The sequence below is a fragment of the Bos indicus genome, chromosome 9, assembly GCF_029378745.1.
Source record: "Bos indicus isolate NIAB-ARS_2022 breed Sahiwal x Tharparkar chromosome 9, NIAB-ARS_B.indTharparkar_mat_pri_1.0, whole genome shotgun sequence".
NCBI lineage: Eukaryota > Metazoa > Chordata > Mammalia > Artiodactyla > Bovidae > Bos > Bos indicus.
This window is the reverse complement of record NC_091768.1, coordinates 23,123,578-23,149,362: the sequence shown is the minus strand read 5'-3', so window position 1 is coordinate 23,149,362 and position 25,785 is coordinate 23,123,578. Positions and strand designations below refer to the sequence as shown.

The 25,785-nt window shown below is 41.1% G+C and overlaps 1 protein-coding gene across 8 annotated transcripts in view; it reads left to right on the top strand.

The window, feature by feature from the left end:
- The window catches only part of UBE3D (ubiquitin protein ligase E3D), a 188,048-nt gene that overhangs the window by 96,343 nt on the left and 65,920 nt on the right, over positions 1-25,785 (top strand). For 7 of the 8 annotated variants that reach the window (XR_011568393.1, XR_011568392.1, XM_070795782.1 and 4 more), the window contains one exon: positions 631-769. Coding sequence is in view for 6 of the 8 variants with exons in the window: in XM_070795782.1 (XP_070651883.1) it covers positions 631-769 (139 nt within the window). In the remaining 2 variants the exon portion in view is untranslated. Of the gene's footprint in view, positions 1-630; positions 770-24,806; positions 24,894-25,785 lie in introns of all 8 variants that reach the window. The other variant, XM_070795781.1, reaches the window with a different exon arrangement.

Sequence of the window (25,785 nt, the reverse complement as noted above, 5' to 3'; positions counted from 1 at the left end):
GTAGGTTCCACAGGGAGTAGCAAAGCTGCTCCATGGGCCTCTGTGGCAGATGAAGTGAGGCCTCCTGCCGACCTTTCCCCTTCCAACAGAGCAGCTTTGCTCTTGTTTGCATTACGAACAGGGCTTTTACAAGCTTTTTTAATAAAAGGATTCTGTCACGTTTTAAGTATTTGAAAAAAGCAGAACTAGATATTTCATAAGGCATATCCAGGTCAGAAACAATTTCTACATCTGGAGGATGGGATAACAATTGTTCCACGTCATAGCATCTGGGGGTTGAACAAGATACTGCATGTGAGACAGCACATAGAACAAAGGAAGCATTCAGTGTGTTATATTAGCACCCCCTGCATAGATCCCTCACAAATAAGACTGCATTTCATATGACTCTTCACCTTTGAGTATGAGATGTTGACCTGAAAAAAATTGCCTTATTCATTTGTTTTATATCAGAAGCACTAGAAGAATGCCTTGTTGATGTTCTCTGAATTTTTAGTATAACCGTTTTATTTCTGTTTCTTGTACATTGCTCTTTCTCTCCCACAGCAGAAAGTTTTCTCCTTATATCAGATTTTTGAAATACTTCTGGCTGAATGGAATGACGAAGTTGCACAAATCTGTGTGTTTCAGGCTCTCCAGCTTGTGGGAAAATGACCTCAGCGTACACTCCCTCACCCTGCCCTCTACAACCTGCCTGGAGCTGCTGTTGATACTGTCGAAGAGTAATGCCACACTGCCTCCATCCCTCCGCTGTATGAATTCTTTCCAGGTAAGGACTGGTTCCTTGAGGGTGTCATTTCTCAGTTTGACTTGTCATTGTGTGTTAAGGATCCTGACTTTCATAAGAACAGCCCATGGAAAGGTACATTTTCACATGATCATAAACATAATGCAAGTATTGCCTTCTCTGACTCATTCTAAGTAAATGGACAAATGGAACCTCAAAACTGATAAGGTAATTGTCAAGTAGTGGCCAAACCCATATCTCCCTAACCCCAGGATTGGTTCTCTTTATCTCCGTCTTTCCTGCCTCCAAGAGAAAAGGCAAGAACATTCAGCAAAGACACTTGTGAATGCTACTTCCCTTTTCCCAGCTTTGCCCTAGAATAAGGATTTTCAGCCATCATTAGTGTCATCTGCTTTTAGCTTGCAGTCACATTGCTGAATGGAGGATTAACAGTGATCATGTTCTACCCACTCTCTTTTCCTCTGTCCCAGTCCTTCCCTCCTCTGAGATTTATCTGTGCTCCTGGTATTGGATGTGGTCAAACAACATCACATGTAGACTGACCACTAGGAAGACCCCCTCCCTGGTAGTCAGCTAGTTGTCACCAAGGTGGCATATGAGAATTCAGATGTTGACTAGTCACTTCAGGTGTGACCCTGTAGCTACCAAATGTTATTGAGCTTATGTCTAACTCTCAGCAATGGAAAAATATTCCCAAGCCCTCTACTGCTGGTGAGCAGGCCACATGCATTGCTGAGAAATGAGTGAATCTGAGTGGTTGTTTCTACTTGTGAAGAGTTGCTGATGGCCTAAGATAACTTCCGAATCAGAGGATATTGTTTGGTGCATCTCTGTGTTAAAACAAGATGTGCGTTTTCCTGTGAATTACAGCTCAGGAATTTAGTTAAAAATAGTAATAACTGTTCCATAATAATTTGCAACTGTATTCTCCTGGAATTCTGTTACATTGATTGTCTTTGTGATTGTCTTCCTGATAACACATTTCAGACTTTGGCTGTGGCATACCTGTTTGTATTTATCATTACTCAACTGTTACTTCCAAGTTCTTGGATTCAAGGACTATAGAGAACAGATTCTGATTTTGTAGGAGAGGAAACTGAGATACAGAGAGATGGAGTCAGTTGGCCAGAGAACAGCCAGCATGTTAGAGACAGAGCTGGACTTGCCAGTCTTGTGCTGTGATAACCGAGTGGTCTCATCTACCTTGGAATGTCCACTATACCCCTTGAAGTGTTAGTCACTCGGTCGTGTTTGACTCTTTGTGACCCCATGGACTGTAGCCTGCCAGGCTCCTCTGTCCATGGGAATCTCTAGGCAAGAATACTGGAGTGGGTTGCCGTTCCCTTCTCCAGGGGATCTTCCTGACCCAGGGATCAAACTGGGGTTTCCTGCATTGCATGCAGATTCTTTACCGACTGAGCCACCAGGGAAGACCTAATTATGTACTAATTTATGTATAATTTATGTACACCCCTTTTATGTACTGATGTACTAATTTATAATTAATTAGTACTAATTTATAATTATTTATTTGTCTACTTCCCTGTGGGGTTTCCCAGGTGGTGCTAGTGGTAAAGAATCCGCCTGCCAATGCAGGAGACTTAAGAGATGTGGGTCCAATCCCTGGGTTGGGAAGATCCCCTGGAGAAGAAAATGGCAACCCACACCAATATTCTTGCATAGAGAATCCCATGGACAGAGGAGCCTGGTGGGCTACAGTCCATGGGGTCACAGAGTCAGACAAGACTGAAGCAACTTAGCACACGTGCACACATACTGCCCTGAACCGGAACTGATTTGAAATTCTATGTATCAATCCATATTTCTTCTAAGTTTTGCTCCTTGGATTGAACACTGAATAACATAGAAGTTTGCCCGCAAACTTTTATGGGAGATGCAAGGAACTTAATAGTGGTTATCTTTGGGGAGCGAGGCTGAAGACAATTATGTTTTATTTCACTCCCTCCTACACTGTTGGTTGTTTTTATATGACAGGTGAGTGGGGAGCAAAAGAGATGACTCGGACTTGAAGGATTTTATAGCCTACTGGGGAGATAGAACAGTCATCCATGGGTGATATAAATTGAGAGTCGTTTTATTACAAAGTATCCTCCACACAAGTCTTAAAGAGATTAAAGGTAAAAGAGTAATCTAAGCCAGGCATGGGGGATTTGAGAGGAGGCCCAATTGTATATCTTCTACAGGAGATGGAGGAAACCCAGCTCCCTTCGAGGATCTCACCTTGAGCACACATACACACACAGGCACAAAAGCCTGGCCCACCCTAGGTACCATCAGCATTTGCTCCTGGCACCTCTCATCACAGGAGCTCTCGCCGTCAGGATGTTAATTACTGACTGCCCCCTTGTTAGTGACTGATTTCAGTCCATTTGCCAAATATGATTGTCAGGAGCACACATGCTTTCCCAGTTTCAGTGGTATAGATAAGCTAGGCACAGGTTTGTGAACAGTGTCTGCTAAAGAGATGTTGTCCCTGCTGCTACCCCTGGAAAGACTCACCAGGAACACTGCAGGAATCAACTTCCCCATGCAGGTCTTCACTCCAAGATACAGGATCAGTGAAGAGGGTAGGATGTCTGTCAAGATTAGAAAGGGATGCTCTGCTTTTTCATCTTTGAAACACCTACCTCATCATTTATTACAATGGCAAGGAATGGGGCTGTTAATGTTGCCTGCACTGATCTTTTCAATTGGAAACTCACTTTAGTATACTTTTTTTTTTAAAGGCCTGTATTGGCAAGAGCTATAAAGTAGTAGGATGACACTTGTTAAAGATACTATCGTTACATTTTCAGTTCTCTAACTTTCTAGGCCGAGTAAGTTACTGTGAGCAATCCTGCTTTTTCTGTAAAAATGTTATTCATTCAGACTGCACTGCTGCCTGAGCTCTTATCACTAGCAAATCCCAGAAGGACTGACTTATTAGTTAGAGCTAATAATGTATCTGAAATTCTAACTTCTTAAGTTCTTAAATTGCAGTGTAATTCCCAGCCTAACAGGGATATCATTGGGTAGTTTTGTTATAATTTTCACTTCAGCCCTGCTCCAGTATCTTAATATCCCTGGTATGATGATGAGCAAACAGAATGTAGAATTTGGTTGAGAATCACTGATGTATTGCTAAGCACATACTATAGTTGTATTGTTTGGGAACACATGCCCCAAGAAGAAGGATGGATTTACCATGTCACTACCTGCTTACAGTTGATTCCTATCACAATGAGAACAAAATTCAGGCTCCTTAATCTAGACCTCCATGGGCCGGCAACATCTGTCCCCAGTCTCATCTACTCACTCCCTCTCGCTCTGTTCCAGCTGCACTGCCTTATTTCCTCCTCCCTTTCCTGATCTGGTCCTGGCCTCTGAGTGTGCACTGGCTGTTCTCTGTGCTTGCAGGAGAACACTCTGGACAAGACCTTTGCAAGGCTGGGTCCTCTTGTTTTTCAGATCTCACTTCATCTGTCAGTCTCTCCCATCAGGAAGCTTCCATAAGCCTCTTTTCCTTCTCTGTCAGAGGGCAGACAGAATGAAAACCACAATCACAGAAAACTATCCAACTGATCACATGGACTGCAGCCTTGTCTAACTCAGTAAAACTATAAGCCATGCTGTGTAGGGCCACCCAAGATGGACGGTTCATGATGGAAAGTTCTCACAAAACGTGGTCCATTGGAGAAGGGAATGGCAAACCACTTCGGTATTCTTGCCTTGAGAACCCCGTGAACAGTAAGAAAAGGCAAAAAGATAAAACACTGAAAGATGACCTCCCCAGGTCAGTAGGTACCCAATATGCTACTAGAATTCAGTGGAGAAATAACTCCAGACAGAATGAAGAGACAGAGCCAAAGCAGAAACAGCAACCAGTTGTGGATGTGACTGGTGATGGAAGTAAAGTCCGATGCTGTAAAGAGCAATATGGCTTAGGAACCTGGAATATTAGGTCCATGAATCAAGGCACATTGGAAGTGGTCAAACAGGAGATGGCAAGAGTGAACATAGACATTTTAGGAATCAGTGAACTAAAATGGATTGGAATGGGTGAATTTAACTCAGATGACCATTATGTCTACTACTGTGGGCAAGAACCCCTTAGAAGAAATGGAGTAGCTATCATGGTCAATGAAAGAGTCCAAAATGCAGTCGTTGAGTGCAGTCTCAAACACGACAGAATGATCTCTGTTCGTTTCCAAGGCAAACCATTCAATATCACAATAATCCAAGTCTATGCCCCGACCAGTAATATTGAAGAAGCTGAAGTTGAACAGTTCTATGAAGACCTACAAGACCTTCTAGAACTAACACCCAAAAAAGATGTCCTTTTCATTATAGGGGACTGGAATGCAAAAGTGGGAAGTCAAGAGCTACTTGGAGTAACAGGCAACTTTGGCCTTGGAGTACAAAACAAAGCAGGGCAAGGTTAACAGAGTTTTGCCAAGAGAATGCACTGGTCATAGCAAACACCCTCTTCCAACAACACAAGAGAAGACTCTACACATGGACATCACCAGATGGTCAACACCGAAATCAGATTGATTACATTCTTTGCAGCCAGAGATGGAGAAACTCTATATAGTCAGCAAAAACAAGACCAGGAGCGGACTCAGATCATGTGTGGTTCAGATCATGAACTCCTTGTTGCCAAATATTGGCAACAAGTCAGTTTAAGTCAAATATTGACTTAAATTGAAGAAAGTCAATTTAAATTGAAAGAATAAGTCAATTTAAGTCAAATATTGACTTAAATTGAAGAAAGTAAGGAAAACCACCAGATCATTCAGGTATGACCTAAATCAAATCCCTTACGATTATACAATAGAAATGACAAATAGATTCAAGAGATTAGATCTGATAGAGTGCTTGAAGAACTGTGGACAGAGGTTCATGGCATTGTACAGGAAGCAGTGATCAAGACCATCCCCAAGAAAAAGAAATGCAAAAAGGCAAAATGGTTGTCTGACTGATGAGGCCTTACAAATAGCTGAGAAAAGAAGAGAAGCTAAATGCAAAGGAGAAAAGGAAAGATATACCCATTTGAATGCAGAGTTCCAAAAGATAGCAAGGAGAGATAAGAAAGCCTTCCTCAGAGATCAATGCAAAGAAACAGAAGAAAACAAAAGAATGGGAAAGACTAGAGCTCTCGCCAAGAAAATTAGAGATACCAAGGGAACATTTCATGCAAAGATGGGCACAATAAAGGATAGAAATGGTATGGACCTAACAGAAGCAGAAGATATTAAGAAAACATGGCAAGAATACACAGAAGAACTATACAAAATAGATCTTCGTGACCCATATAACCACAATGGTGTGATCACTCACCTAGAGCCACACATTCTGGAATGCGAAGTCCAGTGAGTCTTAGGAAATATCACTACGTGCAAAGCTGGTGGAGGTGATGAAATTCCAGTTGAGCTATTTCAAATCCTAAAAGATGATGCTGTGAAAGTGCTGCACTCAATATGCCAGCAAATTTGGAAAACTCAGCAGTGGCCACAGGACTGGAAAAGGTCAGTTTTCATTTCAGTCCCAAAGAAAGGCAATGCCAAAGAATGCTCAAACTTCCATACAGTTGCACTCATCTCACATGCTAGCAAAGTAATGCTCAGAGTTCTCCAAGCAAGGCTTCAACAGTACGTGAACCGCGAACTTCCAGAAGTTCAAACTGGATTTAGAAAAGGCAGAGGAACCAGAGATCAAATTGCCAACATCCATTGGATCATTGAAAAAGCAAGAGAGTTCCAGAAAGACATCTACTTCTGCTTTATTGACTATGCTAAAGCCTTTGACTGTATGGATCACAAGACACTGTGGAAAATTTTTCAAGAGATGGGAATATCAGACCACCTGACCTGCCTCCTGAGAAATCTATATGCAGGTGAACTGCATATGCAAGTAGAACTGTATATGCAAGTAGAACTGGACATGGAACAAACAACAGACTGGTTTAAAATCGGGAAAGGAATAAGTCAAGACTGCATTTTGTCACCCTACTTATTTAACTTATATGCAGTGTACATCATGCAAAATGCTGGGCTGGATGAAGCACAAGCTGGAATTGAGATTGCTGGGAGAAATATCAATAACCTCAGATTTGCAGGTGACACCACTCTTATGGCAGAAAGTGAAATAGAACTAAAGAGCCTCTTGATGAAAGTGAAAGAGGAGAGTGGAAAAAGTTGGCTTAAAATTCAACATTCAGAAAACAAAGAACGTGACATCTGGTCCCACCACTTCAGATAGATGAGGCAAATAGATGTGGAAACAGTGGCTGACTTTATTTTGGGGGGCTCCAAAATCACTGCAGATGGTGACTGCAGCCATGAAATCAAAAGATGTTAGCTCCTTGGAAGAAAAGCTATGATCCACCTAGACAGCATATTAAAAAGCAGAGACATTACTTTGTTGACAAAGGTTCATCTAGTCAATGCTATGCTTTTCCAGTAGTCATGTATGGATGTGAGAGTTGGACCATAAGGAAAGCTGAGCACAGAAGAATTTATGCTTTTGAACTGTGGTGTTGGAGAAGACTCTTGAGAGTCCCTTGGACTGCAAGGAAATCCAACCAGTCAACCCTAAAGGAAATCATTGGATATTCATTGGAAAGACTGATGGTGAAGCCTAAACTCCAATCCTTTGGCCAGCTGATGTGAAGAACTGACTCACTGGAAAAGACCCTGATGCTGGGAAAGATTGAAGGTGGGAGGAGAATGAGATGACGGAGGGTAAGATGGATGGCATCACTGCCTCAATGGACATGAGTTTGAGTGTTTTCCTCTACTAAAATATGTGTCGATGGGAACAGGGAGAATGTTTCGGCTCATCATTGCATCAACAGAACTTAGAAGTTTGCTTGCATGTAGGAATCATTCAATAAATATTGGTTGGCTTGCTAGAGATGGATAGATGGATTCACAAGTAAAATTCACAGTGGTGTAGCCATCTGACATTCTAGAAAATTCCAAAAGACTAAACTAGGAGAAAGCAGAGGTGTGGACAGGACACCCTCGGGGCAGAAGCAGCAGCTTTTCCCCTGCTGGGACAGGGTGGACTCCAGAGATAAGGTCCAAATTTGAGATAGGTCAACAAGATTGAGCACAGATGAGTATCTGAAATTACAGCCTAGAGCTCTGTACAAATGAGGAAGATGCGAAGAAGAGTTCGGCCCTTGGGAGGAGCACGCAGTATCTGAGATAAGCAGAGTAGGTGACCAGTGGACAGGTCCAGGCACCTCCTGGGCCCTGGAGACCACAAGAGGGGAAAAATTGGAGTGATACTTTGGTGCAGAAACTGAGGCTGAGGGGGCTGAAGCGACTGTGGAGCAGGTAGGTGGCAGCTGCTGCCACTGTAACTGCTGTCAGTTTGATTCCCTGCTGAGTGTTTCGGAGCTCTGCGGGGAGGTGACAGAATGCAGTTTCCACATTCATCTTGCAGAGCTGCAACTGGTTCCTTAACCTGAAGTCTTGCCATGGCAACTTAAAATTTGAACGAGGTCTCTGGAAGGTACCCAGGTTGGATCCAGGACTGAGAAGGGGACGTTGGGTTTAATGGTTCTGTGCCTCTTTTTTAGAATCTTGGGCTATTGTAGCTGGAAGGATCAACTAGTCCAAAGACCTTATTTTTATAAATAAAAAACAGGAAGGGGAAGTCGACATTGGAGACTGAAACTCTGATTCCTCTGCTAGACTTTTTGTGCTACAAGTGATTTTACCTAGTCTGTTTCCCTATCCCATGGGACACAAGTTGCTTAGGATATAAGTAAGTGTCTTAGAAAACAGATAGTTAATCATCAGATAGCTAATATTTATTCAGTGCTTTCTGTATTCTAGACCCTGTTCTCAGCGATCTGTACTTTTTAGCTCATTTCATTTTCATGAAAAACACCATGAGGAAGATGTATTATTATTCCCATTTTACAGGCACGAAAACTGAGCCAGAGAGATTAACTTTCCCATGCTTATACAGCTGGTGAGTGGAAGAACATATGGTTCAAAGCCTGGCTGTAGACACCCATACCTCCCATTCTTAACTGCCAGATAATGTTGCCTGTTAAAAGAAGTTTGGTTAAATAAAATTAGATTTTGTTTTTCTTAACTTCAAGGTTTTTCAGGGCCTTTTCATGTGTATAAGGGGCAATATGACCCTTCTAGCTGAAGAATGTAGAAAATATTTTTGAAATGTGATACCAGGAAGACTGTCCAGAGCATTTCATAGGATTAATGCTCTCAAAACACAAATGAGGAAACAGTGTCCTGCCCAATCTTGAAAGATTTGGATGACCATGACGCACACAGCACTCACATGTGCTTCAGAGACTTGTTTATCTCTGAAAGAAGTAGTGCTGCAGATTTAGCAATGGATTGTAATAAGGTGAATGTCTCTCCCTTTAGTTGACTAGGTGGCTCTCCTCCTGGTCAGGGCCACCTTGCTCAGAAAGACAGAAATAAGATGTTCCTTCAGCACCTGACAGGGCACACAGGACCAGTTCAGACCCCCTGCAGGCCCCTGGCTGAGCATTGCTTTGTGGGTCTGCAACCTGCTGCCCACTCTAGTCAGCATTGCTGGGTATTGACAGTAATGTGGCAAAGACTTCCCGTAATAGAGGGAGCCATCTAGCTGAAGCTTCCCAAGTAATTCAGTGGTAAAAGAACCTGCCTGCCAATGCAGGAGATATGGGTTCAGTCCTTGGGTTGGGAAGATCCCTTGGAAGAGGAAATGGCAACCCACTCCAGTATTCTTGCCTGAAAAGTCCCATGGAGGGAGGAGCCTGGCAGGCTACAGTCCATGGGGTCACAAAGAGTCAGACATGACTGAGAGACTGAGTGCACACATCTGGCTAAACTGTCTCTCTCCTAACTGATGGGTTGACTCACACTGAGAATTCCCAAGGGGAGTCTGTTGAAAGCTTATACCCAACTGAGATGGCAGGACTGTTCCATGGCCTTGAGTGCCAAGTTGGAGAAACCCCTTCTCTTCACTCTAGCACCTGACCTCTAACTCCAGCTCTACCCACTGCTCCAGACCATCTAATCTGTGTGAATGAGGTTTTGAAGGGTTTAGCTCTCCAGAATTGAGGCTTCTTTTTCTTCCTCAGATAAATTGCTGTATTCTACAATAATTTCAAGTATTTTCACAAACATTATCCTTTTTAAAATCCTCAAAACAACTCCGATATCAAGGAGGCAGAAGGTAAGCAGGATAGGCAAGATCATGACAGCATGTAAATGCAGGGCTGTGTTTCACACCTAGGTTTTCTGGTTCTGAAGCTATTATGTATTCCATCCCATGGCAGTTACATCAGAGAAAGTAGCAAATGGTCCCCTTTAATGGTCTGGGGTCTTCTACATCTTATTTTTACCATATGGCAGCAACAGTATCTTTTATTAATATCATCCTTTAGAGAACCACAGCCTTCAGCTATGGGAGTATTCTGAGCTGTATGGATCCTGGCAAATACGTTGAACTTCATGAAACTATAGTTTTATGTATATACTATGTGGTTGCATAAGACAATGAAATTATGTAGAAGAGAAGAAACAAAATAGCTTTTAATAGAGTGTGTCTGTTACCACTTGATAGGCTTGGTCAAGGGTGTTTCCTCAGCTCTTGATGGGTTTGAAATCATACACTCTCAATTGGGGAAAGGTGAAGCTAATGAAGCACCTTAACCAAGGGTCTCATAAACTATTCCAGAGCAGGAAATTCTTAGTTCATTATATTACTTGTATGTAGTTTGGTTTTAACTTTAAGAAACCCAATGATACTTAAATGTCACCCTTTCCATAATATAAAAACCATATACAGTTGACCCTTGAAAAATGTGGGATTGATCCACACAATTTCTCTTATACATAGTATATTTCAGTGGTAAATACCACAGCACTATGCAATCTGAGGTTGGTCAAATGCACTGATGGGAAGAGGAACTGTGGATACAGAGGGCCAGCTGTAAGTTATACACAAATTAACCCCCATATTCTTCAAGGGTTGACTTTATTCAACTTCTCAACTGTTCAGAAATTAATAATTTTACATTACCATCTGGCTACTTTTTCAGTACCTGTTTTAATATCTATATCAGAACAGAGGAGGAAAACAAAATAACACATAAAAATTTGGTTTAGTATGGAAGTTTGAAGTTGTGATTTAAACTTAGGAACTTTTTTTAGATATATGCAGTCTCCAAGGACTCCAACAAATGGGTAGGCAGAGGCCCTTGAACTTTACAGATGAGTTGCAACAAAGGGGCTACCAAGAAGAGAAAGAGAAGTTTCTGACTCTATACTGCTTTCTTCTTGTCTGCTTTAGACACTGCACGACATAAATGGCCTTGTCTGTCATATGCCATGTTCACATCTAGGTAAATTATAGCTATTAATATCCTTTAAGGTAATGTTTTATTAAATGATTATAAAAAAGATAATCACCTTGATGATTAAAAAAGAAATTGGAAAATGCCAAAAAATGTAAATGGAATTAAAATCACCGGGCATCAGCAGTACTGACAAGGTAATTCTTGTTAATGTCTCTCTCTCTATATATATATATCTTTATATACACAGAGAAAATATATTTTAGCATAAAGTTGGCCTCACTGGAGATGCTGGGACTCTGTTACTGGCAGTATTCTGCTTTTTCCTCTGTCATCACTGGCATGAAGACAGCCTTCCTGGTGACTGTCAAGGACTTTCGGGGGCTTTATAAACAACGGTCCTGTCATTAGGTAGGAATGGAGGGGAGGGAGGCTGGAAGCCACTCCAGATATCCAGAGGTTGCTGCAGATGGAGTCAGGAGGCAGGCAGACCCTCATCAAGACGGCAGCCACTTGCTGGATGAAAGTTCCTCTGGGGATCCTCGTGCACGTCCCAGAGATTCGAGAGGGTTCAGCTTGGCACCCTCAGGTCCCGAGGTGTGACCATCTTTCTTTCCTGCTGACATTTTTCTCCTCAGTGGGCAGAGATAATCCCGAGTTGAGTGTCACTTGTTATATTTAAAGAATCCAGGCTCAAAGGTAGTGATTACTGCTCTGGCTATTTTCAATCTGTCTCCTTAAAACGGTCTTCTGAGAAGTGCCTCAGCAATTTGGATGCAGAAAGGATGTTGCCTTATCCTTCCTTTCTGCCCCTCAGGGCCTGCTGTGGTTTGGGGAAATAAGCAGGAATCCTTAGATTGATACAGTTCTTTAATTTGAATGCTGCTTCCTCCATCTCCTCTCATACTGGCTGTTTGGCCACATTCTAGAGAAAACATGGAGGGGCCCAGCAGGAGCCTGGAGGCTTCCCTTGGGGTCAGCCAGCCCACGGGTCTTCCAGCTGCTATGATGAGTCTTTCAGGCAGCTGCTGCCTGCACCGGTATCTCCTGCCACACACCCTGCTCCTCAGAAATTTCTGTCCCTTCGAAAGAGTTGGATTTGTAGGCAAAGTGGGATAGTGTCTGGGCCTCCCATAGTCTAACCTCGTGACCTGTACTCCAAGAAGCTGCCACTTGGTAGGGGAGCCTGGTGGGGCCGGGTACCCTGACTTGGGCATTATTGACAGAAGTGTAACCCAGAAAGTCAGTCACTCTGTCTCTTGTTTGCAGTAACTACCCACCTCCCCTGTGACTTTGAAGGGAAAAATACATCCTGATGATAGAAAAATTTGATATGTTTTTCATTAGCAGAGCAATACTTGTTTGCAGTTTTAGCATAAAAATATAGAAATCTTCAAATTAAACCAGTTCAGTCCTTCAGGGCCTGGCTGGGGGATAAGACCTGGCAGGGCTTGGGAGCCTCTGATTGGAGGGCACTCACTGTCTTGGGCTGAGTCTCTCTGAAGTGGGCGTGGGGAGGCCTGGAGGGCAGATGGAGTTCAACTAATTCTCCGATGAAGGGATTATGAATGGTTTTGGTTCTAAAGAAGCTGCTTCCAGCTGAAGAAGCTGAAGTCGAATGCCTCTATGAAGACCTACATGACCTTCTAGAACTAACACCCCAAAAAGATGTCCTTTTCATTACAGGGGACTGGAATGTAAAAGTAGGAAGTCAAGAAATACCTGGAGTAACAGGCAAATTTGGCCTTGGAGTACAGAATGAAGCAGGGCAAAGGCTAACAGAGTTTTGCCAAGGGAACACACTGGTCATAGCAAACACCCTTTTCCAACAAGACAAGACTCTACACATGAACATCACCAGATGGTCAATACCAAAATCAGAATGATTATATTCTTTGCAGCTAAAGATGGGGAAGCTCTATACAGTCAGCAAAAACAAGACTGGGAACTGATTGTGGCTCAGATCATGAACTCCTTATTGCCAAATTCAGACTTAAATTGAAAAAAGTAGGGAAAACCACCAGACCATTCAGGGATGACCTAAATCAAATCCCTTACGATTATACAGTGGAAGTGAGAAATAGATTTAAGAGACTACATCTGATAGAGTGCCTGAAGAACTATGAATGGAGGTTCATGACATTGTACAGGAGGTGGTGATCAAGACCATCCCCAAGAAAAAGAAATGCAAAAAAGGCAAAATGGTTGTCTGAGGAGGCCTTACAAATAGCTGAGAAAAGAAGAGAAGCTAAATGCAAAGGAGAAAAGGAAAGATATACCCATTTGAATGCATAGTTCCAAAAAATAGCAAGGAGAGATAAGAAAGCCTAAGAGATCAATGCAAAGAAATAGAGGAAAACAATAGAATGGGAAAGACTAGAGATCTCTTCAAGAAAATTAGAGATACCAAGGGAACATTTCATGCAAAGATGGGCTCAATAAAGGACAGAAATGGTATGGACCTAACAGAAGCAGAAGATATTAAGAATAGGTGGCAAGAATACACAGAAGAACTATAAACAGAAAAAATCTTCATGATGGTGTGATCACTCACCTAGAGTCAGACATTCTGGAATGTGAAGTCAAGTGAGCCTTAGGAAGCATCACTATGAACAAAGCTAGTGGAGGTGATGGAACTCCAGTTGAGCTATTTCAAATCCTAAAAGGTGATGCTGTGAAAGTGCTGCACTCAATATGCCAGCAAATTTGGAAAACTCAGCAGTGGCCACAGGACTGGAAAAGGTCAGTTTTCATTCCAATCCCAAAGAAAGGCAATGCCAAAGAATGCTCAGACTACCACACAATTGCACTCATTTCAAATGCTAGCAAAGTAATGCTCAAAATTCTCCAAGCCAGGCTTCAACAATTTGTGAACTGTGAACTTCCAGATGTTCAAGCTGGATTTAGAAAAGGTAAAGGAACCAGAGATCAAATTGCCAACATCCATTGGATCATTGAAAAAGCAAGAGAGTTCCAGAGAAACATCTACTTCTGCTTTATTGACTACATCAAAGCCTTTGACTCTGTGGATCTTAACAAACTGGAAAATTCTGAAAGAGATGGGAATACCAGACCACCTGACCTGCCTCCTGAGAAATCTGTATGCAGGTCAAGAAGGAACAGTTAGAACTGGACATGGAAAAACAGACTGGTTCCAAATCGGGAAAGGGGTACTTCAAGGCTGCATATTGTCACCCTGTTTATTTAACTTATATGCAGAGTACATCATGAGAAATGCTGTACTGGATGAAGCACATGCTAGAATCAAGATTGCCAGGAGAAATATCAATAACCTCAGATATGCAGATGACACCACCCTTATGGCAGAAAGCAAAGAAGTAGTAAAGAGCCTCTTGATGAAAGTGAAAGAGGAGAGTGAAAAACCTGGCTTAAAACTCAACATTCAGAAAACTAACATCGGGCATCTGGTCCCATCACTTCATGGCAAATACATGGGGAAACAATGGAAACAGTGACAGACTATTTTTTGGGGCTCCAAAATCACTGGATGGTGACTGCAGCCATTAAATTAAAGGATGCTAGCTCCTTGGAAGAAAAGCTATTATCAACCTAGACAGCATATTAAAAAGCAGAGACATTACTTTGCCAACAAAGGTCCATCTAGTCAAAGCCATGGTTTTTCCAATAGTCACGTATGGATGTGAGAGTTTGACTATAAAGAAAGCTGAGTGCCAAAGAACTGATGCTTTTGACCTGTGGTCTTGGAGAAGACTCTTGAGAGTCCCTTGGACATCAAGGAGATCCAACCAGTCCATACTAAAGGAAATCAACCCTGAATATTCATTAGAAGGACTGATGCTAAATCTCCAATACTTTGGCCACCTGATGTAAAGAACTGACTAATTTAAAAGACCCTGATGCTGGGAAAGATTGAAGGTGGGAGGAGAAGGGAACGAAAGAGGATGAGATGGTTGGATGGCATCACCGACTCAATGGCCATGTGTTTGAGTAGACTCCACGAGTTGGTGATGGACAAGGAAGCCTGGCATGCTGCAGTCCATGGGGTCGCAAAGAGTCAGACATGACTGAGTGACTGAACTGTACTGAAGTGAACTAGTTCTAAAATGTCAGCGTCCATAGGAAGCTTGCTCACAATTCAGATTTCTTAGTGAGAGCCTCAGAGATTCTGGTTCAGTAACTTGAAGGAGATCCCGGCATCTGCATTGTAACAAACATCCAAAATGTCTCTGAAAAAGGCTTTCAAGAACCAAGATGAGAAACACTTAAGTATAATGGAATATATTCCCACTGAAGTGAGAAATGTACAGGATGAAAACCTTTCTTTTTGATGAACACCTAGCTCAAATAGCTTATTTTACGCTTTCCTTCACTGTTTCTTTTTAATCTTCACATAACACAGCCCCTAACGAATGAAGTAAACTGAATCATAGTCATACAATTTGTAGTTTTCTGTTTTTCTATCTTTTTCTTCTGCCATGATAGTTCCCTTCTGCACTGAGATGCTTGGTAGAATCCAAGTGTCAGTTATCTCTGTGAGTTGTCCTTCTCCTCTGCCGTTTGTGAACCTAGAATCTTCCCTCGGTCTGGGCCATGTAACCCTGATAGCCTCTCCTGCTCATGGCAACGCTGACTTCCTAGGACCCTGATGTTGGACACTCAGGGTCTAGTCTGAGATCTGCCACCACCTGGGTTTTGTGACCCTGACCTAGCCAGGTAACCTGGTTTCTGGGTTTTGGTTCTTTGTACTGTGAGGGTGTTGGGTTAAAAGACTAAGTTGCATTGAAAGTAGATGCACATAGAGTCATTTTGTCTGTTTCCTGCTGTTCCTAATGTATTCACCTAGACGGAACAATATAACTCATTGTTATATATATAAGTTATATATATACATATGTTGTTCCTTTAAGGGACTAGTTCCAAATAGGAAAAGGAGTACGTCAAGGCTGTATATTGTCACCCTGCTTATTTAACTTATATGTGGAGTACATCATGAGAAACGCTGGGCTGTATGAAGCACAAGCTGGAATCGAGATTGCCTGGAGAAATATCAATAACCTCAGATATGCAGATGATACCACCCTTATGGCAGAAAGTGAAGAGGAACTAAAAAGCTTCTTGATGAAGGTGAAAGAGGAGAGTGAAAAAGTTGGCTTAAAGCTCAACATTCAGAAAACGAAGATCATGGCATCTGGTCCCATCACTTCATGGCAAATAGTTGGGGAAACAGTGAAAACGGTGTCAGACTTTATTTTTCTGGGCTCCAAAATCACTGCGGATGGTGACTGCAGCCATGAAATTAAAGGACACTTATTCCTTGGAAGAAAAGTTATGACCAACCTAGATAGCATATTCAAAAGCAGAGACATTACTTTGCCAAAAAAGGTCCATCTAGTCAAGGCTATGGTTTTTCCAGTGGTCATGTATGGATATGAGAGTTGGACTGTGAAGAAAGCTGAGCGCCGAAGAATTGATGCTTTTGAATTATGGTGTTGGAGAAGGCTCTTGAGAGTCCTTGGACTACAAGGAGATCAAACCAGTCAATCGTAAAGGAAATCAATCCTGAAGGATTGATGTTGAAGCTGAAGCTCCAATCCTTTGGCTATCTGATGTGAAGAACTGACTCATTGTCAAAGATCCTGGTGCTGAGAAGACTGAAGTCAGGAGAAGGGGACGACAGAACTTGAGATGGTTGGATGGCATCACTGACTCGATGGACATGAGTTTGAGTGAACTCTGGGAATTGGTGATGGACAAGGAGGCCTGGCGTGCTGCGATTCATGGGGTAGCAAAGAGTCGGACATGACTGAGCAACTCAACTGAACTGAACTGAAAGGGACTAGGTTCTTATTTCTTTTGAACATATTGGAAATGTTTAACTGAAGGAAAGCACAAAGAAAACCACATAATGTAGTTGTTTTTTTTTTTTTTTTTTTCCTCCTCTCCAAGAGAATGGGGTCTCTTGTCACAGGACCTTCCTACCAACTACAAAGAAAGGTAAACAACAGGGTTAGGGTGCTGTCTGGCCCCCAGCTCTTACTGCCTGAGACACCCTGGCTTACCCCTTCATCTGAAGGTGGGCAAATGCAAAACACCGTCTGGTAGACTGAGTATCAGAGAAGAGAAAGAGAGAGAAGCCTGGGATATTCTCTGCACAGCCTTTGATTTCTCTGCTTCTCTCCTCTTTACCCTCCTTCAGGCTACTCCTCCTTTTGGTTTCAGCTTCTGTTTCTGACTCTGGATCCTGGTCCACACTGAAATGTCTGTGGCTTAGGAATTTTCCAGTGGTTTCGTCTTTGCATTATTTTACTTGTAAGTATGGTTACTCCAAGAAAATTTTCTGAAATGTGAGCTTCTCCCCTTGCCCAGAGCTATAAACAAAGGGTCTTAGTTCTTTGCCACCAAGCAAAGATGACTTCCTGGTCTTACTTCCTGAAGAGGAGGCTAAAGGTGTGTGTCAGGTTTTAGAAGCAGAGTGATATCGAGAGTGAAGTGAATATACTTGTTTCTTCCGTGGAGGAAGCCACTGTGTTGTTTGAAGGAGCTTTTTAGGCTTTAGGAGAAAACAGAAGTGTGGGAGGGATGCCAGCCTTTAAGGAAACCATGAATCCGAAGGGAAAGTCTTCTGAGCCTCTGTTGAGAACCTACCTAGTAACCGCTGGTTGCTCAGTAGAGAGAAAATTTAGAACAACAGGAGGTGTATGGGACCAGGCCGGAGGAACTGTGAGGAAAAACAATGAAGTGACTTTAGGATTCTTCTGGTTCTCGCTCTTGATGACCTTACCTATGATGTAATGAGGATAATTTCTGATACAGAGGTGGAAGATGGGTCTAAGTTCTCTTCTTGTGTGCTGTACCTGCAACCGGTGCAGAAGGCAACAAGTCACTTCCCTCTGAGATTCCAGGTTTCTCATCCCATCAGCTCAAAAATCCACTGATTCTAAGTGTCAGGAGTTGAAGGATTCACAGAACTGAGAGAGCTTGTGGATGAAGTTGCTCTAAAGAACACAGGCTAGTATCCAGCCCGAGACTGGCATCCCTCTTAGAGATCAGCACGTTGCTTCCTTCTAGTGACAAGTTGAGAATGACAGTCCCAGAGAAGTAATGACGCTGGGACAGCAGAGAGAGTCTTTCTGTAGTGTCAGCCTGGGCTTCACGCAGTGAGCATCAACAGTCAGTCTGTGATAATTTAAGGCAGTTTGATTAACGTGTAACATAAAAGAAGATGGCTGGTGTTTTGTCAGAAGCTGTAATAAGAGAACACAAAGTAAATTAAAGAATTAGCCAAGTAGTGTTTAAATGCTGGTGCCTTTTCTTGTCTCTTTAGAGCTGAATGAAATTCTTTATAAGCAACAACATTTGTCGATAGTCCCAATATTTCTGATGCTGCCCCTATTGGCCTTATTATCTCCTTCTCATTACCTTCAATTTGACAACCATTTGCAAACCGGTTGTCATAAACATTTCAGAGATTGTCCATCTGAACCATCAGCTGCTTTTCAACACTTCAGAGTCCCCCAAGTGTACTGATAATCTTAGCAGAAATCAGAGTATTGCAAACAGAAGACATGGTTCTCGGTATTTTATTTTAAATAAAGTAGTTAAACCAACTTGCATTACTGTGATTAATAATACAGTTGGATGCACATCTACCATCTTTGTGGAGGAAGTGTGGAGTGTGTGTTTTATGGTTGTCACGCTTGATCGTTTCTTTTTTTTTGTTTCTTGTTCTTTGTTGTCTTGAGAGTTTTCTCATCAGTTTCTAAAACATTTCCTTTGCTGGCCTGGAAGCAATAGCTTGCAGGTTTCCTCTTGTAGTGGTTGCTCTTAGAATTTTTAAACATATGAAGTGTTGTAGAGTAAAAGCAAAACTCTTCAGTATCTTTACCTTTTTCAAACAGGCAAGCACCTTATCGTATTCTAACTACTCATTTAGCACATTTCTTCCCCTTACCCCACATCTGCCCCATTGTTATTATCTACTGTTGCACTTAAAAACAAATAAGTTGTCAATTTTAATTATTTTAATATTCATTGCATATATACACCTTAGTAACATACTTTTTGTTTTTTCTTTCCCTGATATTCCATATCCTTTGGTATTCCTTTAACAGACCTTCTCTCTGAAATGTTTTCATTCTCTTCTTGAATGATGGTACAGAATTCTGTATACCTTTTCAGTTTGAAGGTCTATCACACATTGCCTTCTGCCATCTCTTTCTGTTGATAAGACAGCCTTTGTAACATTATTGTCTGTTGCTCTGCGGATGGGGTCCATCTGTTTTCTCCTACTGGTCTGTAAGATTCTATCGTTATGCTTGATGTACTGTAACTTTAGAGTGGTGTCTTGGTGTGCATTTTTAAGAATGTATTCTACTCAGTATTCTGAGACTACTCCAAGTGAGGACTCCTGTCTTTAGTTCTGGAAAATCACTAGCCATTATATAAAATCTCTATGATCTCCCTCCCCCAGCCTATTTCCTTCTATTGACATCTTGTTAGACATATATTAGAGTCTTTCAGCGGAGAAGGCAATGGCACCCCACTCCAGTACTCTTCCCTGGAAAATCCCATGGATGGAGGAGCCTGGTGGGCTGCAGTCCATGGGGTCGCTAAGAGTCAGACACGACTGAGCGACTTCACTTTCACTTTTCACTTTCATGCATTGGAGAAGGAAATGGCAACCCACTCCAGTGTTCTTGCCTGGAGAATCCCAGGGACAGGGGAGCCTGGTGGGCTGCTGTCTATGGGGTCGCACAGAGTCGGACACGACTGAAGCAACTTAGCAGCAGCAGCAGAGTCTTTCAGTCTATTCTGCTTATCTCTTAAATGTTATTTCTTATGTGTGCATTCAGGATAAATTCCTTGCTACTAGGTTGTCCAGTTTATTCATTCTGGTGTCTTTCCCAACTAGAGTTTTAGTTCAGTTAATATTTTTTTTTATTTCCAGGGTATCAAGGTTTTTAAAACTGAGGTATAACCGAATATAACATTATGTTTCAGATATACAATATAGTGATTCAATATTTATATATACTGCAAAATGATCACCATAGTAAGTCTAGTTAGCATCCATCACCATACATGGTTAACAAATTTTTTTTTCTTGAGACAAAGACTTTTAAGGCCTACTCTCTGAGCAAGTCTCAAATATACAATACAGTTGTTAGCTATAGTAACCATGCTGTACCTTATATCCTTGTTGTTGTTTAGTTGCTGCGTTGTATCCAACTCTTTTGTGACCCCATGGACTGTAACCCACTACTTTGGCCCACCTCATCCAGCACTGAGTCCAGAATGGTAGAGCTCTCTGCTGATCCTGGGTGCACATCCACCCGCTGACCCAGTAGGCAGCCTGGCCTCTCGCCATTGCTGCAGAGGCAGAGTCCGTGTGAATCGTAACCACCAGCAGGTGACAGCAGCAGCTTTCTTGGGTCTCCTTTGGTGAACATTACTCCACCCTGGAGCCTGGCCTTGACTTCTGCCTCAAGACAGAAGGCCCCTCGCTTTGGCCCTGACTCCCCACTTTGTGCTTCTGGTCCAAGAAGATGCTTAGCTTGTTGAGTGTAGCTATGATTTGGAACTTTCTCTTATATTTTATCCATCACTGCCACATATTTGAAGAATTCAAGACAAGGACTTTCAATGTCATCTTTGGCTCTCTGTGATATAACCTTGGTGTTTTACATCCGTGGTAGGAGAATAGCAATTACCCTTCCTGTGTGAAAGCTCTTTGTAAATAATGAAAGCAAGGTGTGGCCATTTTATAATTAATGTAATTGGTATCACATTTTACCACTACTCTATTTCTGGAGTCCAATTTTCCTTTTCGTGGGTGAGCGGCATGGTGAGGAAATGAAGTACCTTAGGTCATAATAGAATTAAATATCCCCACTTTTTTAGTTTTCTACTAAATGTTGTCAGCAGTTCAGGTCACAAATTACACAGTGGTTTCTAGAGGCAAATGGATTGTGGCTTTGTTTTTACTTTTAGACTTGGGTGAAATGGAAAGGAAATTGTGTTTAATTACAGTAGAACTAGCTCAACCATTCGCTGGATTTTCCATTTTTTCTTAACTTTATTATTTCTTTTATAACCCAGTGATAGTATCTGAAACACAATTTGCAGTCATATTTAGGTGCTTTAAAAAATTTGTTTAAACTAATCTTGCCCTGGTATTTAAGAGTTTTTAAATTTCATCTCATCATGTAGAAGGCTTGGAGAGTCTCACTGTGAAGATGATGCTTTTTATCAGTTTTGTAAATTATTTTGTTTGTGTCTTTCCCTACCCTACCAAAAAAAAAAAAAAAAAAAACACCTCAAAATTGTGCACTGTCGGGTATTGAGAACCTGCCAGAGAAGCCCCAGCCTGAGTTTGACCCTGGATACAAAACTTAAAGGTTTCCTTCTCTCCTGTTGCTATAGTCCTGGCAACAGTAAGCTAGAGCCCTGCTTTTCTACTGGTCTTTCTTTTTAATCTTGTCTCCCTCTCTTTCTCCATTCTCTGATCATCCGGAGTCTAAAAATGCTCCCTGTACATTTCCATATCGTAGAAAACAGTGACAGCCACGTAGTAATCAGCCTCCCAAAGTGAAAACAATAGGAAACAACTTCGAACCATGAAAATTCTACACAGAACCACACCTTTAGCATTAACATTAGCATTATTCTGGAGACAGAGAATGCTAGAACTGCAAAGTGACTGTGAGTAAATAGGAAAAAAAAAAAAAAAAAATCAACAGGTTCCAGTACTTAGTTTCTTATACTTCTGCCCCATCTCCACTCTGCCACAAAGCTTTTGATGAAGCAAAGCAGACTTAAAAATACTGCAGAGGAGATAGGGAAGACTAGCAAAGGTACCTAAGAGCTTTTTAGAATGGCCACTATAAAGATTAAATCCAGCCTAAATTTTATAATACTAGAAAAATGTACAAGAAATGTACAAACAGATCAGAGTATGGAATTTAGCGAAGGGATTTAAAGGGCCAGATGCAATACAGGTGCACCATTTAGAGGCAGACACAATATAAAGGGGGCAGGCATGATTTAAAAGAGACATCACTTAATGGAGCAGTGTTCTAAAAGTATAGCTTCTAAAAATAAATAAATAAATAAATAAAAGTATAGCTTCTGGAGGAGAAAAAGCAAAAACAAAAGTACTTTGTAAAAAGAGAATCACACCTCTTTCCTACCACTGAAACACTGACAGAAAACCCCACTAAAGCTCTGGGCCTTTCCTGGACTGACAGGAAAGGGCATCTTTTAAGATGGGAACCTTATAAAATTTTCCAGTATCATAAAAATGAACAAAAGGAAAGTCAGTAGAAGGAATTTTATAAAATCAGACAATGAAAAAATCCTAAGTATCATCTCAGGAAAATTATCCTCATAAAGCAAAACAAAAGTGTAAGTTCACACTCCAAACAGAATTAAGAATTCTCAAACAAGCATTTGTGAATATGAAAAGCCACTCTAAATCAAATGCAAAATGGACAAAACCCTGGATAAATAAAGAAGGAGTTCATTGAACTCGGGAAAGAAATGAAAGAAAAAGATAACATTACTTCAGAAATGAAAAATTAATTAAAAAGTGCCCAAGTGAAAGTACTGTAATGAAAATTTAATAAGAGGTTTGAAGAAAGATAGGAAAATAACCAAGAAAAGGGAAAATGACATAAAGAAGGATGTTAAAAAGTAGCTGAAGGGGAGGTAGATTTTTACTTCTACCCTCTTGGGTTTTTTTGGCTGTCTTTGAGAATTAAATGTGGATGGTAACTGCAGCCATGAAATTAAAAGACGCTTGCTCCTTGAAAGAAAAACTATGACAAACCTAGACAGCATGTTAAAAAGCAGAGACATGACTTTGCCAACAAAAGTCCATCTAGTCAAAGCTATGGTTTTTCAAGTAGTCATATCTACTTGATATGAGTTGTACTGGATACAACTCATATCTGTACTGTCCAACTCTACTGTACAACTCTACTGGATATGAGAGTTGTACCATAAAGAAGGCTGAGCGCTGAAGAATTTATGCTTTTAACCTGTAGTGTTGGAGAAGACTCTTGAGAGTCCCTTGGATTGCAAGGAGACCAAACCAGTCAATCCTAGAGGAAATCAGTCCTGAATATTCGTTGAAAAGACTGATGCTGAAGCTGAAGCTCCAGTACTTTGGCTACTTGATGTGAAGAGCTGACTCATTAGAAAAGACCCTGATGCTGGGAAAAATAGAAGGCAGGAGGAGAAGGAGATGACAGAGGACGAGATGGCTGGATGGCATCACTGACTCGATGGACATGAGTTTGAGCAAGGTCTGGGAGATGGTGAAGGACAGGGAAGCCTGGCATGTTACTGTCCATGGGATCGCAAAGAGGCAGACACGACTGAGCGACTGAACAACAATAACAAAGACAGATTATCAGGGGAAAAGTATACAAATTTATATACATTTTACATGGCATAAGAGCCGTCATAAGGAATGAAGATCAAAGAAATGGCAAACTCACATGCTTTAATAGTAGGTTGAACAGAGAGAAGCATTTGTGGAAAAGTAACTAACGACTGAATATGTGGAAAAGCTAAAAGAAGGTAATTATTTTAACTGGGTCTGTTGGCATACAGTTCGTTCAGTCTCAACTTTCTTTGATGATATGTCCCAAAGTTGAATGCTGTAGAGTGATCCCATATGCCCCTAACTAGCTTCCCCCTGATATTAGCATCTTTTCTCTAACTCTCAAATTATCTGAAGATAAAAAAGTTTTAAAATAATGGGTGTCATACCAAAAAATGAAAATAAAGATATTCTAAGAAGAAAATAAAGATATTCTGTGCAAAGTGGGAGGCTAGACCAGGGCTTATCTTTTGAGCCCTAAGAGAGGGAATGTCTTGGTACCACCTCAGGAAGAGAGGTGTTAGAGGGCAGCCAGACTCCCATCTGAGGGTCCAGGCCAAGAAGTTGTAGGGATGCAATTCAGGAAGTCCTCACATACTGACATGGGCTTAGTTTCCAAAATAAATGAACAGTTCATACAACTCATAACAACAACAAAACCCAATCAAGAAAATGAGCAGAAGATCTAAATAGACATTTCCCCAAAGAAGACATACAGATAGCCAATAAGCACATGAAAAGATGATTGACTTCTCTACTTATTAGGGAAATGCAAATCAAGACAACAATGAGTTATTACCTCACACTGGTCAGAACTGGCATCATCAAAAAGTCTACAATTAAATGCTGGAGAGAGTGGAGAAAAGGGAAATTACACTATTGATGGAAATGTAAACTGGCACAGTCACTACGGAAAACAGTTTGGAGATTCCTTAAAAATTTTTTTTAAATAGAGCTACTGTATGATCCTGCAATCCCACTCCTGGGCTTATATCTGGAGAAAAAGCTAATGAAAAGATACATGCAACTCAGTGTTCATAGCAGCACTATTTACAATAGCCAAGACATGGAAGCAACCTAAATGTCCATCAGCAGATGAATGGACAAAGAAGATGTGGTACATATGTATGATGCACCTATTACTAAATCATAAAAAGAGTGAGATAATGCCATTTGCAGCAACATTAAAGTGAAAGTGAAGTCGCTCAGTCATGTCCGACTCTTTGTGACCCCATGGACTAGCCTACCAGGCTCCTCCGTCCATGGGATTTTCCAAGCAAGAATACTGGAGTGGGTTGCCATTTCCTTCTCCAGGGGATCTTCCCGACCCAGAGACTGAACCCGGGTCTCCTGCATTATAGGTAGACGCTTTACCGCCTGAGCCACCAGAGAAGCAGCAACATGGATGGAGCTAAAAATTATCATAGAAGATGACTTCACTAAGTGAAGTAAGTCAGGGAACTATATTGAATATCTTTTAAAAAACTATAATGGAAGAAAATATGAAAAAGGATATATATACACACATACATATATATATGTAAAACTGAATCACTTGCTATGAACCAGAAATTAACATAACATTGTAAATTTACTATACATCTATGAAAAATAAAAAATAAATCACACTGATAGTAGGTTACTTTATTACTATGATATGTAAGATAATATATATAAGACTTGAGGTTAAGATGGAAAGTTTTAATATATGCACAATAATTAATTGTTTTTAGTGTGGCCACCATTTATTTCAAAGGTTTGAAATTTCTTGATGGTATAAATTCACAGCTTGAGGGATTGGAGGATGGAGGGAAATGCTAAAGAAGTAAATGTTGGTTATCTTCATCTTAAAGATATCTGTTCATTAACAGTAGGGTTCATAGTGTAGATGGTGGTGTTAAGGAACTGGAATCTTAAGAAAATCAGAAATCTTCTTTTTATAGTTACAGAAAGCCCTTTTATAGTCCTTTAATTATAAAAGAAGTTTAGCAAAAAATGGCATTTTCTCACAAAGCATAAAAGTGATCCTTTCCTCCAAAAAGTCTTAATTCCATGATGCAGCAGACAATTCTAGTTAGTCAGAATTTATTCCATTAGATGGAATCAAGGCCCAGGATTATGCAGGACAAATATGACTATTAAACAGCCATGCCTAAGAACTAAGAAAGTCGTTAAGAAAGGGTTCATTGGCTTGTGGGCTAAATGGATATCTTACCTTTACCCAAAGAGAGATTTATTTCTTTGAGCTCTGATTTTTATCACAAACCCAAGCAAGAATCATACTTGACATAGTTTTATTATTTTGGTTGCCATATTGGTTTTTTGGAATCATGTTTGAAG